Consider the following 21,045-nt stretch of genomic DNA (forward strand, 5'->3'; position numbering starts at 1 on the left):
TTCCAACAACAACTATACAAGAGAATCAAGAAAACTAGAATTAATCTTGTCGTCGTCGTCGTCGTCACGTGGATGAAAAAGCTATTATTATTTTCAATTTTTTTATTATTTTTAAATTTGTATCTTCAGTTTATTATTATTACTAATTTATTTATGATTTTTATTATTTTCTTGCATATTATTTATTTTTTTTATTATTATATATTCGTTTGAATTTCATAGTTCTGTTATGTGTTTTTTCTTGAATATAAATCCGTGGTTTATGTGACCACAGTTCATGGGGGTCGCTACAGGTTTTGACTTACGGGTCATCTTGTATTATTAAACCCTACAACACACACCATCAATACAATATTTTTTTTATTTTTACTTCACCCTCTTGGATAAATAATTTTTTAAAAACACTTTTGCAATGTGTTGCTTTAACCCTTTTAACCCCTCCCACGCGATTGTTTTTGTATAGACATCACTACCGAATAATCACTGTTTGAACTTTACGGGATACATGTTTATCCCTTGCGTGTTTAATTATTAATTATTATTATTACATTAGCCCTTGCACGAAAACATTGATGTCTTGCTTATTCTTTAAAGTAAAATATTTTTTTTCTATTTAAAACTCACGTCTAGCTTTAATATATTGTTTAGTCTTTTTTATTTTGAAGCAATAATTATTTGTAGTTGATTGTTTTATTGTTGACATAATTATTGTTGAAATAAATTAAACTTAAGTATCTCTTTTTTTTTTTTTCTTTTGATGGGTTTTATCTTTTGCGTTATTAATTTCTTGTTCTAAACATGGTTGTATAGCATCAGCTTAAATTTATATTAACCCGTTTACAAGTGGACCGGATTCTCCCCATAATGGATTTCACCTTCGAACCACCACCACCAACTATTATTTATCAATTAAACCAATTTATAGGCCCTAAAGGCGTTGCAAATCCACCCAGGAGGCCCAAACATATTTTAAAAAAAAAAATTCACATTTATCCAATGAAATTATTTGACCAATAAAGTCTGACTACTTTCTTTATCATATTTTATTATTCATTCTGTCTTTTTTATCCAGCTTTATACTAGAAATTTATTTGGGGCGTTGAATTTTAAATGACTTTCTTGAATACTAAAAATCTTTGTGAAAAATAAATATAAAAAAATAAATTAAGTTTATATGTGTAGCTATATCTCAATCTTTGGTATTACGGTCCTTGAAAAAAAACGGATTAAGTAGATTGTTTGTTGAAAAAACATAACACTGTATCAAAATTATTATTCTTTTTTTAATTTTATTTTGCTTATATACATATATTTTTTTTTTTTTAAACAAAATTCATGGCACAGGAAAAAAAAAATAAGCTTTTAATATTGTAAGGAATTCAAAATGAATTTAAAAAAATATATATATTTACAATTAATTGTCATTAAATTTTATGGCTATTAATTATTGTTTATTTTAAGTTTATCTAACTTTGGGAGTGTGTTATTTATGTTATTAAGAGTAAAAACTTCATAATCAATAACATTAAATTGATAATCACCCATGAGAACTGTTGTTGATGCATTTTCACCATCATAACTATGTGGAAGATTACTGTAACTATCCATATTTGCATTACAATTATTTGATATCATTAAATCAGCACCAGCACCAAATATTGGACCAATTCTAAATAGAAAAAAATTCAATTAAAAACATATTACTATTTAATTTGAAGATGAAAAAAGCCAACATTGAAAGATCAACTTACTCTGGATGATAACAAATTGCAAAATTTTTTTTAATTAAATCATACTTGGTTGGTGGTATATCCTGGGTATTTGTAAGTGTAAAAAGAAATGCTTTTTCTGCTGAAATATATCTACTGTTTTTATCAGTTTTTTCCCAGGCAACATCACTAAATCCACCACACACTTCTCCTCGAGGTCCCTGAATCAAATATCAAGAATTAAAATTATTTGTTTTTTAAATTTACCAGTAATTAATTTTTTTTTTTTTACTTACAAGAACTATTGTAAAAGTTGGAGAAATTCCATCACAATGTCTGTGAAAAGCTGCTGCTGAATAGCCATGATTTGATGCTCTAAAAAAACATAATAAAATTGATGTTAATATTTAAATATTGATGTTAATTTTTATTGATGAAATAAGTGGAATTTATTACCGATAAATAAGACGCCAATTTTGTTTTGATGAACCATACCATTGATTTAATAATCTCTGGTATGCCATTTTGTCTCTTGATAATATTTGTGATCCAGGAAATAATAGTTTACCAACACGTGGCTGAAGTCTTTTGTCACTACAATTTTCAGCATATTTATTTGGAACAGCAGCATAACGATATCTATAATTATTGAATTAAATATTACATCAAATGATATAAATATTTTTAAATATTATTTATCATACCTTTCTAGAGATAATTCAATTGGTACAGCACCAGTTGGTTCAACTTCTTCAGCAAAAACATGACTGTCTATTAATAAAAGACGTACATGATTTATAACACCAGCAAGATGTTGACATACTCTTGCACGTTCTTCTTCAGTCCAATGCTGAGTTGGTTGTGTTACACCAGCCTATTGAAATATAAATTTTACATAAATGTTTATATTAAATTTAAAAAAGAATCATCAATAAATAAAACAATATTCTTAGCTAACTTGATATTTTGCCCAATTTAAAACTGCTCGCCAAACATCCTCCTCTTCAAGTCCCAAATAATCAGATGATATTAATTTAACAAGTGCATCTTTTGGAAGATTACAAAATGCTGTTGTTTTAACTGTTTCAACAGCATTGTCACCAATGAATGAATAACAACGTTCAATAAATGATGAACATGCTCCTTTTCCTCCTGTTTAATATTACAAAATTTAATTAACAAATTACATATTATTTACAAACAACAAGTAATGATTATCCCATAACAAATGTAACAAAGGTAAGGTAATTGTGTAAAGAAAAAAAAAACACAAATATTTTTGTAATTTAACTATTATTTAATTAATAATTATTCTTAAATTAGCAGAATATCATTTACAAGTAATTGAACTGAATGATTATGAAGTAAAATTACAAAAATTTTATAGTAAATATTTATTTTGTTGATTTTTATTTGATAACACTTGGTTATTCAATGTTGAAGTAATTTTTTCTCAATTTTATCAAGAGTTTGTATTCACTTTATGTCAATCACTGTTGGACGTTGAATCTCTGCTTCTTGTTGTTATTCATGGATATTTTTTATTGACAAAATTGAAGGTTATGTTTTTGATAAATAATTAATTGCCTCCTGGATTTGTATTTTGTATAAGTGTAATGTTATCACCCTTCAACATGATTCTTCCAAGTTGTTTTCTTGTTTTTGTTTTCATGTGATACTCCTCAGCTTCATCCAAAACAAGATTCATGTACTCATCAAAACCAACAATGTGTCCTTCAATTCTCAGGTTAATATTTTCAAATAACCATACTTGAACTCTTGAACGATTTTGTAGATATCTGAATATCAAATTAATGGGTTGTACCATTACCTTTTGAACTTTTTGTGGTCCTTTGTACGACATATTTGCAATTGTTTATTTAACAAATATATATTACACAATATTGTGTTATTTATTTTATTTTCCAAACGCCGGCAACGCTTATATTGTTTATAGAAAATATAAATTAATAATAAATATGGCGGCGTCACTTTAGCATTTTTTTTTTATTTTTTTTTTTTCGAAATGACATTTATGACATCTAGCGTGCAAGTTTCCAGCCGGTAGAAAAGAAATTCGATTACTTTGTAAAACAAATATTTCCAACAGATGTCATTGTTGGAAAAAAAATTGAATTTTAAAATTTATTTTTTTTATTATAAAACGATATAATTAATTAATAAATAAATTATTAAATTAACAATTAAAAATTAATTAATAATATTTAGAAAGAAAAAAAAAACTGAGTTGTTTTGTTTAATAGAAATTTTGAAAAAAAAAAGATAAAGCTTTTTTTGTTGACTAATTAACGGTGTATGGAAATATTGGTCAATTAATGATACTTAAAATTATTAAAGCCATTTAATTTGAGGCTTAAAATTTATATAAAACAACAAATTTAACCGGCATTTATACAAATGACATATTACTTGGTAGGATAAATTCCCCTTTGACATTTTGCAGACCCCAGTTAATCCCATATTCCACATGTAGCACAAATAAATTTAACCAAAATTAAAATAATTAAGATTAATGACAATATGAGAATGTCATTTTTAATTAATTTTATTATAATTATTATTAGGTCAATATAATTAAAATTTAGATTGACGAATCACTGTTGTATGTCAAAGAAAATAATGAATCTTTCAATTGACATTTTTATTTTTATTTAATTTTTTTTTGTTTATTTACTTGATATAATATTAATGGTATTTTTCATTAAACATGTGTAGTAGATAGTTTTTATTTTCTTTTTTTCCTTGCATCATGTCGAAATGCAATCAATTTTTTTTTTTTTTTTTATTTTCTTTTTATTTCCGAGCATCATTGGCAATTCGTATTTGGTGATTTAAAACATCCAATATCGAGAGACTCATCTATCTGGCTTTCAAGGCAATATCAAACATCGAGATGGGATAAATAATTCAGAGGTAAAGTTCAAGAGACTTTATGTACGATAATAAAATAAAAAAAAAAATAAATAAATATGTGCATATATACAGAAACAGATATTGCATTTGTTTGTTTTTTTTTTTTTTTTTTGTTATTCAAGATCTTAGACACACAGACATATAACAATTTGTTATGGGACATCAAGTATAAAATATATACATGGTTTTAAATTTTTTTACTTACCAAGTACTCTTTCTTGTGCATCCAAAGCAGCAGACAAAAGTGCACACGCATTATCAGGACTAAGTGTTGCTGAAACATGCTCTTCACAACTACGCCATAGTTCTTCTACTCCTAATTCTTGTGCAAGTGCAAGCATTTCAAAAATTCCACTGTCTTGAAGCATGATCTGAATAATAATAAAAGTATGTTAAATTATATTATTATGTGCATTACTAGAAATTTTAGATAGAACATACATACTATTATTTTTCATGATAAAATTCACTCAACTATTATTATTTTTTTTCTTTCTTTTTTTTTATAATAATTTTATAATGGGTTATTAAAATTTAATGCTTACCTTTCCAGTATAAACATAGTGCATAAATTGACGAAATATTTCTGCATGTGCATGTGGCATTCTAACTGGAGTTAAATTTCCTGGTGTACCAAGTCGTTTTGGTACAGTAAAATTTTTACATCTGGAAAAGTAAGAAAATTCAATTGAGATATTTATGATTTTTGATGGTAAATAATTTTTAAAAATAGTAGATTAACTTGAATAATGAATTTACAAAATAAAATAATTGTTATTATGTAGAAATATATTTTTTTAATATATCGTAAGAAGACTTTTAGAAATTTTTGAAATCGATTAACGTCACCAAGATAGCAGTGAATGCTGGTGATCAATTGAAGGGGATTTTTTTTTCTATTTATTTCACAAGGGGATGAAAAATCTTGGGTGAAAATGAAAGGAAAAAAATCGTAGGATTTTTTGATGCTTAGAAAAGCATATGTGAGAATGAAATAAAAAAAAAAAATAGATCTATTGATGTCAGAAGGCAGTCAATATGTAAAAGGAGGTATAACGCATATAAAAAAAAAATTTGTCAAAGATCTGATGTGGAGAACGACTATAAATGAAACTCAGTATTGCACATGCTTTGATGTCGTTGAAAATGAGTTTCATTTCAACATTTTTTTCTCATTTTCAGCTTAACTCTGTATCAAAACTTTTTTACGTATTCAAATTTAGCAATACTTGCATGTAAATTGATAATTGTTACAAAAAAAATAATAAATAAAATACTGAATTATATACATCCTGACTTTAGATTTTTTTTTTTTTTTTTTGAATTTCCTTTGATATAATTTAAAAAGTCATAAATTTAAACTTTTAAAATGACAAAACTAAAAAAATTATGCTGCAAATATAAATACTATAAAATTGCAACTTTTAATGAAATAATTTATAACGTTTGAAGTTTTTTTTAAAATAAATATAAAAACTTTATGTAAAAAAATAAAATTAGTTTTTAAAAAGTTGTAATTAAAAATTAATTCATCTAGGTGCAAAAGTTGAAATAACATGTTGTAAATTTTCTTATTTTTGTCGCATATAATAAAAAATAAAAAATCAGTAGCTTGAAAAAATTCTTGTTCACAAGCGTAAAAATTCAATGAAGTCCATGGTCCTTATGCTAAAGTATAAAAAAATTCAATAGCCACGTTATCGTATTTTCGCATGACCAATCTTTTCCAACAACCAAGGTAGTAGTTGTTCTTTTCTCCCAAGAAAACATGCTTAACAAAAAAATGAAAAAAAAAAATTGAATAAAAAATTCCGTTAAAATATTTTCCGTATACATGTTTTCGATCAATTTTCAATAGTTATCTTCCACCAGACACTTCAGTTAACACGCCAAAAAAAAAAAGCAAATACATAATAAATTATTCTTTTTTGTTTTTTGCATTTTTCAATGCACATTATATATTTTCTTGATGACAATGAAACCACTTTTGATAACGATTGTAGGTCAATATTATTTTTAATGACACCCTTGTCAAAAATAAAAATGAAAATACACTGCATATAAAAAAGCCATAATATTATGCGGTGTGTTGAACGAAAAAAAATTAATAAAATCATATAATGAATTTCGAAAATATAAAAAAAAAGAAAAATCCTCGTAGTTGATATGGAACAATTCGTTTTTCTCTAATCACGAGGGTTGATGAAGAAGTTGTTGAATGTGCGGTTGGAGAATCAAAGGAAATCAAAATTCTACGAGTGACGAAACCAAAGAATAGGCTACCGTGCTTGAAAGAATAGAAAGAAGAAAAAAAAAAAAAATGAAAAATAAAAATTTACACGTGTGAAATGAACTTACGAGGAAAAAAAAAGAATGGAAAAAAAAAAAAGAAGAAATTTCAATGACAGGGGTAGGTTAGATAAGGGCTGGGGTTCACCAAGCGGGAAAGGTGGTCGGCTCTGTGGCAAGGGTTCAATGTCGCCTCAGGGCACTGCTGCTAACGACCAAGCACGCGATTATATATCCGCCAAAGTACTGCAGCTACCAAGAGGAAAAAGAGTGATGGAGAGAAATAGACCAAGAGAGAAATAGCAAGAGAGGGTGTTACAGAATGATAGCTTCATTTTTTTTTAAATATATGAACGCGAAAAAAACCACGTAAAAGATTTTCCTAAAAAAAAAATTTTCAAGCTTTTATCTGTACGAGACCAGTATCATTGTCATCATCAAATAAATTTACTTTTTTTTTAGATTTAAACTATATATCCACGTAAGCCAACATTAATAGACCAAGCCCAATTCAAATTGTCAAAATAATAGCTTTAGAAAAAGATTGATTGCAACTTTAAATTTCGATACTAATACTTGTGGTATTTTTTAAATTAGAAATATATTTTAATTAAAATTAAAAAATCAATATTGTTTTTTTTTTGTTTTGTAAAATAATTGTATAAATAGGTAATTTAAAAATATTTAGAAATTTTGTTCGATTTTATGTAAATGAAAAGATTCATTTATGAAGAAAGTGTGTTCTTCCATCTCATTAAAAACTTTTCAAGTATGACAATGCCAACAATCAAGCACGATAATAATTTATCTCCTTGAAAATATTTTCAAGATGAATATTAATTAAGTATATATTTATAACAGAATAATATATTGATTAAAGAAAATATTATAATTAGTCGACAAAATTAACTAGATTTTCCATTTATGCCTGAAAAGCAAGAGCTATTTTCAGATCTTGTTGAAAGGTTTTGACACGATTTTGATGATGACAAGAGTCTTGAAAACTAATTGCAGAATCAATTGAAAAATAAATATATATATATTTTCTCAATTTAAATAATAGTATATATATATTGACAATCAAAGTGAATCATGGTTACCATCGACAAATCAAAATGAGCTTTGAATTTGTATTTGGTAAGTGATTCCTTTGTCTGTCAGTATATTTTATACATGTTATACTCAATACCCAACTCAATACGACAACTTTGAGAGTCTCGAAAATTCAAGTTGTTGTCTGCAATTGACACGTCTGTTTATGAAATGACAAAAAAAAAAAAAGCTCTCAACAAAAATATCAAGAAAATTATTCTTCATAATTATTTGAAATAAAAATTATTAACAATACCACAAAAATAAATTGAACAATGTAAACATTTCTCTAGTAAAATATAAAAGAAAAAAAAAAAAATCCATTAAAAATCAATTAGGTAAAAATTATTTTAATAATAAATTAAATATTTTCGTTGAGCAAATAATTTATTCACGCATCTGAGACATTTTCACAATAATATTATTATTTTTTTTCAATCTCAAGGGACTTTTCTTGAGCCACGTGTTTCTAGTCATAATTTTTTTTCATCCCTATCCAATAATAATAGAGTGTAAATAATAATAAAAATAATTTTGCATCAGTGATAATAACGATAACTCATTAATCAGTTTTCCCTTGTGTAAAACCGCAAGATTTTATCATTGCACATAAAAAGTTTATCTGATGACTATTGGAAAAGTTTTTTTGTCACATTGAGATGGAAAAAAAAAAAAAAAATTCATGTAGGTTGGCAAATAAAATTGAGATAAAGAAGAAGGAAAAAAAAAAATACAAGACTGACCTGACTTGGAGTATTATTCGGTGACCATAAACGGGTGTTTCTTCTCTTCCAAGAAGAAAAAGTATATCTGCTGAATCTTTATCTTCTGATAGTCTTGCCAAATCCTCAAGAAGTCTTGGAACACCAGCTAAACCAACTTCACCCGATGAACCAGCTGCTCCATTATTTGAACCTCCACCAATAACTCGATTTGCCATATCAAATTACTCCAAAATTTCCTGATCTTTAAATAACAATTATAAAATATTTAAATTATTAAAAAAATTATTTATTTATGATTAAATGTGTAAATAAAAAAAATATAAATAAAAACAATCAATCAATTGACATGGGAGATGGATACACTAATATTCTCTAATCGGATTTTCATAGTTGGCTGGGGCAAAATCAGATTAACGACAATAAATCAAGCGAAAAATAAAAATAAAAAAAAAATATGCCAATTGACAATTTATCAAATGGTATTTTGTCTATTGTCTCAGTAAATTTTCAACAAAATTTATTGGACCACAATAAGTATGTTAATTTTTGAATTAAATTTTAAATTGAACTGATAACAATGATAAATTATTTATTCATTTGTACGTAAATCAGATAATTATACAATTAAAAATTTTGTTTTTCACTAATTATCCAATTTATGTTTTTCAAATGAATCAATAAAAAAAAAAACTAATAAATCAATTTTAATTTATTTTTGTATTTAAAAAAAAACACTATATTACTTTTTGATGATTGAAAAAAAATAGCTTTAAATTGGACGTTTTGTTCCACGTGATTAATTGAATGTTAATAATTTTATTTCAACAAAATATGTGTTTGTTTATTTTACAAAATCCACGTGCACAGTGTTGTGATTTCAATGCCAATACAACAAGCTCAAATGATTGCCGGTGAAACCAGTTTTTTTTTGTCTCTCTTACTCTATATGAAACACCAACAAACACACCTGTGATATTCACCAATAATATAAATATTTTTTCAAACAAATTAATCAATAAAGTAAATATTAATTATTGTTGATTTTAAATAACAATAGTTTATAATTAATTTACCTTAATGCTGTAATGTATTAGCAAATATTTAACACGAGTTTAAAAATAATTATCAATTTTTCACTTTATTTTGACATATAAAATAGTATCTGGGTGTGTTTAGCAACTACTAGCACTGCTGAATAACCTGCGGCAAACTCCCGCGAGATACTATTCACAACCACCGTTGCCAAATCCACACCAGGTATATTCTTTTGACCGATAGAGTTCCAAAAAGGACGCCTTAAATTTACCTTGTTGTGGCTTTATTTTAACTTCAATGAATCACTTTTATTTTCTTTATATTATTTAATTTATAAAATAATGAAAAATAAATAAACATTAATACAAAAACTTGATGGAAAACATTGACGTGTAAAATAAATGTGAACAATAAATTGTGATATTTTGTGGTGATAAGATTAATCAATTTATTTTGTCACTTTTATTCTATCTTATATTTTTTTTTTTGCTAACAGATGATTATTTAATTTTGGTCCACAAAATTTTCAATACTTTTTTGAGATCATCATCATCATGGAGATCATTTTTTCTCTGAGGTCCAGCGCTTTCTTCTCTTGCCACAGTGATCAATGCTCCAAACAAAAATCAATATTTATCTTTGGAAGGTAAAACAGTCTATAGATCGTAAATGATTTTCTCATGATGGAAAAATGATTTCCCGATTTATCAGTAACTGAATATAAATTAATGAAATTTTTAACAATTTAAAATACAATTGTTACTAATTGCTGAATATACTCCAATCATAAAATAAATCAAATAGTCACTGTGTGTAAATCAGATAGGGATACAAAAACATGTGTATGAAATTTACGTGATTCAATATATAACAATGAAAAGAGTGACAATGTTTTAATAATAATTTCAATCGTACATAACAATGTCATCTGATATTTTGACAATTGAATTTATAATGAAGCAAAAACAAATTTTAATTAACAGTCATTGAAATTTAAATAATTAAAAAATTTTTTTTTTCATTCATTATTTTGGCATTTAAAAAAAAAATTATAATTTTACGTTTTTATTTTAGTGGTTAAATGTCAACTCCAGATTCCAGCTCTACAGAATTTTACATCAAGCAGTTTATTATATCTTTTTAAACAAATAAAATTTTCTTGATGATAAAAAAATATATAAAAACATTATTTAAAAAATTTCATGAAATAAAATAAATGAGTGTGTATAAAAATTTTACGGTAGAAAGTATATCCTGAAAAGTAATGACATCACTAATGAGAGTAAGAAGGGTAATGATTGAATGCATAAAAAAAAAAAAATTTATATGATGTAAAAAGTTTTTACGGTATGCTATAAAATAAATGATAAAAATAAATAAATATAGTTTGGAGGAAAATAAATAAACATATAAAGCAAAAAAAAAAAATAAATGTCGAATCGAATCTGTTCCGTATCGAATGAAATCCATTCACGTGATAATAATAGAGGGCGTTGAAACTACATGTATGGAAACTATGTACTTTTTCAGTAAGTGTAGTTGCACAACCCCCCAACCCCTTTATATACTGGTCTTCAGAAAATAAAATATATATCAAATATATATAGTGGAAAAGAAAAGCTTTAAGCAGAAAAAAAAAGGATGGAAGGAGGTTATAAGTACCAGGGAAATAGAACTCACTTGGGCTTCACTGAGCTTTTCGTGCTTCCTATTCATTGAAATCTTTTTTTTAAGAAAATTTTTTTCCACTTTTTTTTATTACTCTAATATATATATATTATACCTCATCCATAGGAAATATATAATTCTCGTTTTCGTAATTCTATTGCCACGAAATTGAAGCGTGAAAATCTTTTATATTTCTGTGTGAAATATGTGAAAGAGATTTTTATATTTATATTTTTCTTTTTCATCGATTTAAGCTTTCCTTTTTTTTTTTTTTACTCTGTATACAGGATATAATATTATTGTGTATGAGTTTTATTAAATTCATGATATAAATATAATTTAATTTATCATGTAAATTATTTAAATTTTATTTAAAAAATTAACGCGTTAAATTAAATTGAAACTTGTTTTTATTTTAAAATTATTATTGTATGCATATTCATGTAAAATAATTTGTAATTTGAATTACAAACTAACAACCCAATTAACTGTGATGACAAAATGAATTTTCTATAAAATTTTAACAATTCAACTTTGGCAAAACCACTAACGCTACTTTCATAACGTCACATTCAATTTAAATGGTTAGACAGGTTGGCAAAAAGGATCTGATGCTGAGATAATACAAAATGAAAAAAAAAAAATGACAATAAACGTCATGTTAAAATTAAAAAAATAATTAACAAATTGATGAACACAAATTAATGTAAAATAATGTTGATTTTATTTAATTATTTAAAATTATTTTTATGCAAGTTTTAAAATTATTATCAACAAGCAAATTTTGTTTTTTTATTTAGCAATATTATCATTATTAATGTATGATAATTAATCATCGATATTAAATTGCAGTGCAATAATTTTATCCAATATAATTTCAGTTGCAAATATGTCTCATGGGATTATTGCTATTTTTTTTTTCATGATTTTTTGTCTGCACCCTTTTCACTGCACCCTATACCTCATTATCTATATATATATTTAAATTGTGTATCTGTATTCGCATGAGCTTTAAATCGAAAGTGACATTATAATGGAAGTATGCACATTAGTGGTTTTATACTATAAAATGTGTATATACAAATAGACGATGGTTTTACGTAAATTATCCGCAAAAAAAAATTTATATAAACTGTCAACAGCTCTTGGAAAATTTTGTTGTAAAATATATATAATTATTATGTTATTGTGAAGATTGCGGTCTCGGTGTAATATTAATTTTGAAAGCTTGTCAGATGATAATGATGATAATGACTATAATAACGGAACAAGTGACAATGTGGTTTTAATATTTTTTTATCCAACTTGCAAATTTATTTAAAACTGTTGAATAATATTTTGATTTTTTTTATTTTTATAAATAATATTTTTCTTTTTTTAAATAAACACTTAAAATTATATAATTAAAAATTTCTTTTTTAAAATAAATTGGAGAATACGATTGTCCTATTGGGTAGTAATTATTAATTGCATATTTTAATAGACATAAAAAATTATAAAATAAATTATTTTAAAATAAAATCTCGGTGAATAAATTTGTCAATAAATTTATATATATTTTTTTTTAAATTTAAGCTTGGAATTAATTTAAAAAATTACCAAGTACTCTTTTGAAATATTTACAACAATTATCATTATTAAAATTGATTTAGACAATATATATAAATTGAGAATGAAAATAAAAAATTTACGATGGAATCGTGTGAAAGAAGCCACACCACACACATCACCCCATAATGGTTGCATTTATATGTTTGGGAGGTTCCATTAGGGGAGTTTGCAAAAAGAGCACTTGAACAACATTCGATTGAGTATGTCCACAAAAGAAACAACAATTTCATCGTTGCCCTTGTTACATTTTTTGACGCGTTCATATTCATTTACTCCTCCCCTCAACTTTCAACAGCATAAAATTTCTTCATCAAATGTCTGCCCCGATATATAATAGTTTATAACACTATACACAACGGGTGGTATCTTCCTTTCTCACTTTTGTAACGGACGTGAATGTTACACTTATGATGACATTTTCAAGTATCGTTTCAAGGACTTTTTCATGTAAGAACAGGAAATTAAAAAAATGACATTGCCATTTCTTTTTTTTTAATTTTTTTTTTCATATATACTTTTAAAAATAAATCATAAAAAATAATACTAAAAATTTGCTTTTGATTTTAATTAAAATTTACCTTAATTTTTAATTTAAGCTTGCAAAAAAATGATTAAAGAATTAAATAATTAAAAGAAAAAAAAAAAGCTTAAACACATATGAACGTGTCAAAGTATTTTCTTTTAATATTATTAACCCTTTTAACCCTTTTTGATAATTTTTTTGCAAAGCTCATGCTCATGTAAATTTATATATGTGTATGAAAAGTAAAAAATCTTTAGAACATTTATAGAAATATAAAAATGAGGTAAAAACAAAAGTTCACACGAAAAAGATTTGAAAAGATCAGTCATAGTATATGTGAGCCAAGTTGGTCTTATATATTCCACGTAAAGACGAAGAAAATTCACGTGACTTGGGCAGCAATACTTAAAAGAAAAGAGCCTCAGAGTGCACACTACACTTGAGTGAATAAAATGGAAAAATAAAAAATTCGAGTATATGATTTCAGCAAAGCTAAAATATATATAAAAAAAAAAATATAAATCCATATTTATATATATTTAAATAAATTCTTTTTAAATTTCCTATTAATATAAATATTTTAATTAAAAAAATTTAAATTAATGAGTTTAAATTCAGGTAAAAAAAAAAAAATTAGTAAATGAATCTTGAAGATTTTTAACAAAAAAAATAGTTTAAACATTTTTAAAAATAATGAAAATATTTCGAAATTAATAATGAAAGATTTATCAATATAGCTCTAATAATTTTTGAGTATAAATAATGAAAAGTAGAAAATTATTAGAATATAAAATAAATAAATTCTGACAAGTTTCGATTTGATCATACACATGATAGGGATAATACATATGAACATTCATCTACAAAATAGCCACAGGTTCATTGAAGCATAATTATACAGCCTAAGGATACACGAGGGTATTACGAAAATCTCGAAGGGATATAAGTTTTGGACCAAGGACATCTAGACACGTTTCAATTCATCCATGACGCACTGAATAAATACAAATCTGATGTACACACAACCCCATATACTATAGTAGTACACTAACACAAAAATAAAATTTATACATGCAGTATATTGCATTACTTTCGCGTCAATATATACCAATAGTTACACTTTGTTCATATATAGAAAATTCAGGGTGTGAAACAGAGGCATGAGAAACGTAATCAAACACGGCGTCCCTTTTGCGATTCAACAGCAGTCTTTTGTACCATGTCAGTATCGATTTCCGGCATGTCTACTAAATTTTTTTTCTCTCTTTTATTATCTAGATGTACAAAAATATATATAAATAAATAAAAAATATATTCTATTTTTTATTTATTTTATCAATAACATATAGTACAATTTTTATTTTACTTTCACTATATAAGAACAAGTTGAGTCTGCAAAATCTGTAACGTTGTTTGAGATAACAAGTTTTTTCATTTGACACCTATATAAAGTGCATTGCTTCAATACACAATTTGCAAAAGTTTTTATTTTTTTTTTTTCTCATTTTATTGAGGTCACATGATATGTTGATAAACATATATAAATATTTACCACATGTTGAATTTTTTAAAATAAATATATTTATAACTTACAGTGTTTTATAATTTAAAATAAATATATTCTGTATTTTATGTTTATGGTTTTATCAAGCTTGATGTTTATATTTCATTCAATAACTATAAAAACTTTTATATAAAATTATTTTAAAAAAATCAAATTGAATAATAAAAATAGAAATTTGATGAAAAACAAAAGGATAAATAATATAACAATGTGAATTATTTGCGAGTTTAATTAAAAAAAAAAAAAAAAAAAAACAGATGACTAATTTGATGGAGGAAAAGTTAGGGTGAATATTTAACATTAGGCCTGCTATGATTTTCGCGGTTCAAAACCGCAACATCACAGCTCGATGATTATGCGGTATCATGTCCAATTATTTGTCAATCAAACCTGTCCAGTGGAAGACTCGAGTGTCGACAACAGCTAGTCTAAAACCATTGAATCATGTCGGCCATGATGTGAAGCTTTTTTTTTTAAGGGGAAAGAGTACCTACATCAGCCAATCGTGCATTCATGTTACATAGACAGTCTAGTCCACAAATAAATTTCATAAATTTACACGTGAATATATCTACAATTTCATTTTACACATATATATATATTTTTTTTAATTATTCATATGTTAATTGTTGAATAGTTAATTACACCTCTATGCGGTTCATTATCGTAAAATTGCATATGCAAAAATTTGCATGATTTAAATTATTCAAAATAAATAATTTAATTTTACTGATAACCAAGTCTTTGTTGAGGTTTTTAATAAACAATTGTATATGGCTTTGAAAATAATTGTTAATGATAGATAAAAAAAGAGGCAAAATATTAAATAAATACAAACGGATATGTTGGAGTATAAAAAGAGAAAAAAATATAGAGCATAATATGAGCGTTTTCCGGTATTAAAATTGACATGTTCCAGGATTGTCGTAGATTGTTGGCATATGACTAACAGTATTAGTAGAAATGCTAAGCATCAGGCCACCAAAGAAACCACAACATTTATATAACCTCCAGTATATGTGATACAAAAATAAAATATATATCAATATGGACTACTGTGTTCTTATTCGTAAACTTTGGTGTATCAGTATGTTAAGGTGATGAGAGTTTTACCACTTTAAACGACAGCTTTATATCTAGCTATATGCTTGAAAATAATACCAGTTAAAATTTATACTTTTTTTTTCTTTTTTATATTTGTTATTCCGAGCCAAATAAATGAAAAAAAAAACTCTCACATGAACAAAGTAAAGATAGTTTTAAAAAATAATTATTCTAACCGCGTTTTACTTTGTTAGTCGTTTGGTAATTCGTCAGTCTTTTTCTTCAATATTATCTTTTACTATTTGTTTTTAAAGTTTTTTAAATTTTTTTCTTTAACAAGTACATAAAAATATTTATTCTTGTTTTTGCTTATTAACTTTAACAAAATTTTTTTTTTTTTAAAAACGATAAAACCATTTACGAGTTTTCACAACCAGAGCTTTTTTTATATTTATTTTTTTCCCTAAATAAAGTGATATAGTTTTTTATTTTTTTAAATAAAAAAACATTTTTTTTATAGTTTGAAATATATATACTATGTATATGTGAGGACAGTTGGACAAAAAAGTAAACTCAGTACAAACGGAAATCCGAGACAACCGAGTGTAATTCAAAACCACGAAGCACGTGTATACTTCACACGTTTCTATCTTTGCAATATGTATAAATTTTTTTTTTCAGTTATGACTTTTTTGTGGTGCATTTTAACTACCCATCTTTTTTGTTATTTATTTATTTTTTGTTTGAAAAATTATCAAAATTTTAACACATGTGTTGCAGTACTTTATTGTCGACAGTTTTTATTTTTTTTCCAAGTAAAAGAATAATATATTGAACTGTCATAAGCTGATATTGTTATGATGATTCGATGCATTTTGATTTGGTCACACCTATATATATATCCGATAAAAAATATAATAGAAAAAGGAGCGGCCGTCATGGACTAATGACGAATATGTATTTTTATTTTTTAAATGCAATTTATTCTTAGGATTGGTTTAATATCTTCTTCAACAATTTTATTGTCCAAGTATTTTATTTTAATTTCATTGTTATTTAATGTTTTGTTTGATTATTTATTTTGTCATTACACTAATAAAACCAGGATTACTTTTAGCTACTATTTAATGTTGTTGTCGGGATTTTAAAAAATCATTTTTCGTTTTTTTTTTTTGGAGTAAGCTATGCGAACACTGATGCATATTGTTGATGGAATAAAATTGCATGCAGTTGAATCTGTACTATGTAGAGAGTTCAAATTATTCGAGGGATTTTTCTGGACTATTTCCTTGTATACAAAAAGCCACATCGATTCATCGAGTGGTCGTCTGGCACACTCGATGTCATGAATTCTACTCGTTCCAATAACCTCCTGTCAGTCGCGCATCAAGCATTTTTGTAGATCCCCTCTGTCATTTGTCTATTTTTTTATTCCTATTTTTAACCCTACTTCATACTTTTACTCATTTTTTTTTCTTTCGGCTTGTTCAACTGCTAATTAGAATCCAGCTCACATTCACTATCGATTTATTTCATCGACCGTTAAGATTAAACTTTTACCATCAAAATTATTCAACAAGTTGAAAATTAAAGAAGAAATAAAATAAATTTACAAGTTTTATTTATTAAAGAAAAAAGTTTATTATATTTCTTAATGATTATAATACTTGATAAAAACTTGAGAAAAAAATTTATTACTTAACTTTAATTTTGTGAAATTATATTAGCATGTTAAAGTTAATAAATATTTCTTAAAAAATAAAATTATTGGTAATTTTAATTGACATTAATTTAAAACATTTTGAGACTGTTGATATTTTTTTTTGTTAAATATTCAAAAGCGTAAAAAATATTTTATTTGTTAAAAAAATATATGAAATTTTTTAATTTGATATAATTAAAACACAAGTATTTTCAATATACGACTGAGTGTATATTTTTGAATTAATATTAATTTAAAAAGTCACTTTGCGAAAACTCCCTATTTAAATAAAAATAAATAAATATAAATTTTAAACTCCATAAGTTGTTGATGCGTTTTCTTGATTAGTATTTGACGCACTGTTTGACATAACTTGGAGGGTGTTGAAGGGAGAAATAGTTTATCAAATGGAATTCAAAGTACGATATAGAATCCAGAAGTTGGTTAGCTGGTAATTTTACTTTGAAACTCAATTGATTTCTCATTTATGCAACGACTAAACTGTCACACCAATCGCACACAAGCACGACTATTTTACTTTTTAAATCATCAACGACTCAATAAAACGCCTCAAGCCCTATTATTTATTCCCATCAGTTACACAATGATAATCCACCATACACTTTTTCATCTTCGCTTTGTGCTTGTTTATATATCAATCACATAAGAGAATAATATAAAAATGATAATCTACTTTTTGACGTTACCGAGAGAAAAAAAAACAGGTATAGTTGATTGATTCCAGATAAAGTAATTGTTTTTAAAAATAAATTGGACAGTTTATAGAAAAAAAATAAATAAAGAATCATATAAGGAAATTTGAAACTCGTTGGATGTTATGTATACAAATTTTAAGTTCCATGGTTTAGTAAAATTAAAATATATAGAATTTAAAAAAAAAAAATGCGGCTTTTCTTTGTGCGATTCTGTAGAATATAGTAATACATATGACGATTCGTAACGAGTGTTGCCATGACACCAACGACGGGTGTACACCCCGCATGCTTGAAGTCCCTCTCATCGTACTCCCTTAAATCTCACAAACCCTCTTTCATACGTATATACATAAAGCATCAACTCGTTCAATGTTCTATATATGCATTAAAATAATGTACATAAGGCACTCCTAGAAATTACGTCACTACACTTCTTGCCTTTTCGTCATTTAAAAAATTTTCTTTTATTTTTCCTCATCATCGTCATCATCATCATCATCATCATCATCATCGACAACAACAACAACATACTTTTATATTTATATGTACAAGTTGGTAATTGGAAGGAGTATCTACTTTATTATTTTACCAATTTAGTTTTCATTTTTTATATTTGAATAAAATATCAGGAGAGCAGGTAACATAAGAGGTGAACTAGGAATTAAATAAAATACCTCTTTGCTCATTCTATGATCCTGTGAAAAAATTAATCTGCCCACTATTTTTTTTCTAATTGATTTTTCAAAAATAAAATTTATTTTTAAAATATCAGGAGAGCAGGTAACATAAGAGGTGAACTAGGAATTGAATAAAATACCTCTTTGCTTGTTCTATGATCCTGTGAAAAAATTAATCTGCCCACTATTTTTTTTCTAATTGATTTTTCAAAAATAAAATTTATTTTTAAAATATCAGGAGAGCAGGTAACATAAGAGGTGAACTAGGAATTAAATAAAATACCTCTTTGCTCATTCTATGATCCTGTGAAAAAATTAATCTGCCCACTATTTTTTTTCTAATTGATTTTCAAGAAATAAAATTTATTTTTAAAATATCAGGAGAGCAGGTAACATAAGAGGTGAACTAGGAATTAAATAAAATACCTCTTTGCTCATTCTATGATCCTGTGAAAAAATTAATCTGCCCACTATTTTTTTTCTAATTAATTTTCAAGAAATAAATTTCATTTTCAAAATATTTATATCAGGATCGTAGAATGAGCGAAGAGGTATTTGAATTTCCTCGACAAAATATTTTCAATTATTCAATCAACGAGACAAAAGAAATTAGTGTATGTTAAATAATATTTATATTTCCTACATTAATATTGCTGAAAAAAAAGTAATACAAATAGTCTACGAGTTGACCTGGCCTGTATTTATAAAAGTGAATTTGTGGTATGATATATATATTTCTTATAGTCATCTCAATAAATAATAAATATACTTCGAAAAACTATGAATCCTCAACACCAAGGTACTTCTACTTTTATGACTTTGTTTTCTTTGGCACATTACCATTCTTTCATTCATACTCTTATTATTCATTCTATCATTAATATTTTTTACTTTGTCTTCATATCTTATTTTATTGTCCAAGTTATACTAAGAAGTGTAAGTTTTAGATTGTGCTTAATTCAACGGGTATGTTTATGAGAATATCGGACGCCAAAATCAACCCCCTTTCTCATAGTTGTATATTCATTTTATTACCATGTCGAAAGTATCATAAAGACAAGTCACAGTCGTGTCAATGAGTAATAAAATTGACTCAACTTTGTTCAACATTTATTTTTCTTTATACTTCATGTAAAAAAAACTTTTATTACTGACAATATCATAGCTGAATTATTACATATAGCTGAAAATAAAATCCATTGACATTCCTGAAAAATAAAAATCAAGTAATTAGCATTTCTCATCAATTCTAACATTATTAAAATTTCTACAAAGAAACAACTCTTTGATAGATTCGTTTCTTCTTATACATATAAATCAATTTTTTTTTCTATCAAGGCTAGTTTAATAAATGATTGTAGAAACGCTTTTACACGATTGGAGGATTTGTCTGGGATATCCGCATAATTGGATCTTACGAGTTGAAGTAGAGAACAATATATCGACTATCCAATCGTTTGATAATCCCCTTGAGTTAAATTCTGTTTTAGAAAGCTTCCTTGGATAACACTCAGCTGATGATATTTTTAAATTTTCACGAAATATTAAATTTATATCAATAATTTCTATACTTTTTCTTTTTAGGAATACTTAAAAAATTTTTATCGTTAAAATACATGCCAAAAAAATAATCTATTTAAATAAATTTATAACAAGCAATGACATTTTTTCGAGTCGTTTTCTTCTGGCGATTTTCCAGGTACATTTTTTTTTTTTTTATCCCATAGTACATGCTAACCCTTACAGTGTGAAACAC

General features: G+C 25.7%; 2 protein-coding genes across 3 annotated transcripts; both read right to left on the reverse strand.

Annotated features, from left to right (window-relative positions):
- Positions 1 to 1,439: 1,439 nt before the first annotated feature.
- On the reverse strand, positions 1,440 to 10,071 carry LOC122847451. 2 transcript variants are annotated; one of them, XM_044145144.1, is made up of 10 exons: positions 9,823 to 10,071; positions 8,768 to 8,985; positions 5,189 to 5,309; positions 4,849 to 5,014; positions 2,668 to 2,861; positions 2,414 to 2,583; positions 2,166 to 2,348; positions 2,006 to 2,084; positions 1,752 to 1,930; positions 1,440 to 1,669 (listed from the first exon to the last, which is right to left on the reverse strand). In XM_044145144.1, the coding sequence occupies exons 2-10, from the start codon at positions 8,962 to 8,964 to the stop codon at positions 1,441 to 1,443; spliced, it is 1,518 nt and encodes a 505-aa protein (XP_044001079.1). In that variant the 5' UTR covers positions 8,965 to 8,985; positions 9,823 to 10,071; the 3' UTR covers position 1,440. The 2 variants fall into 2 exon arrangements, with proteins under 2 accessions (XP_044001079.1, XP_044001078.1); XM_044145143.1 differs by having other exon boundaries at positions 8,768 to 8,990; positions 9,823 to 10,070.
- On the reverse strand, positions 3,013 to 3,688 carry LOC122847463 (probable small nuclear ribonucleoprotein E). The gene has a single exon (XM_044145178.1). It carries the CDS (start codon positions 3,571 to 3,573, stop codon positions 3,289 to 3,291), a length of 285 nt encoding a protein of 94 aa, XP_044001113.1. The 5' UTR covers positions 3,574 to 3,688; the 3' UTR covers positions 3,013 to 3,288.
- Positions 10,072 to 21,045: the final 10,974 nt, after the last annotated feature.

Source organism: Aphidius gifuensis, linkage group LG1 (genome assembly GCF_014905175.1).
Source record: "Aphidius gifuensis isolate YNYX2018 linkage group LG1, ASM1490517v1, whole genome shotgun sequence".
In the NCBI taxonomy this organism is placed as follows: domain Eukaryota; kingdom Metazoa; phylum Arthropoda; class Insecta; order Hymenoptera; family Braconidae; genus Aphidius; species Aphidius gifuensis.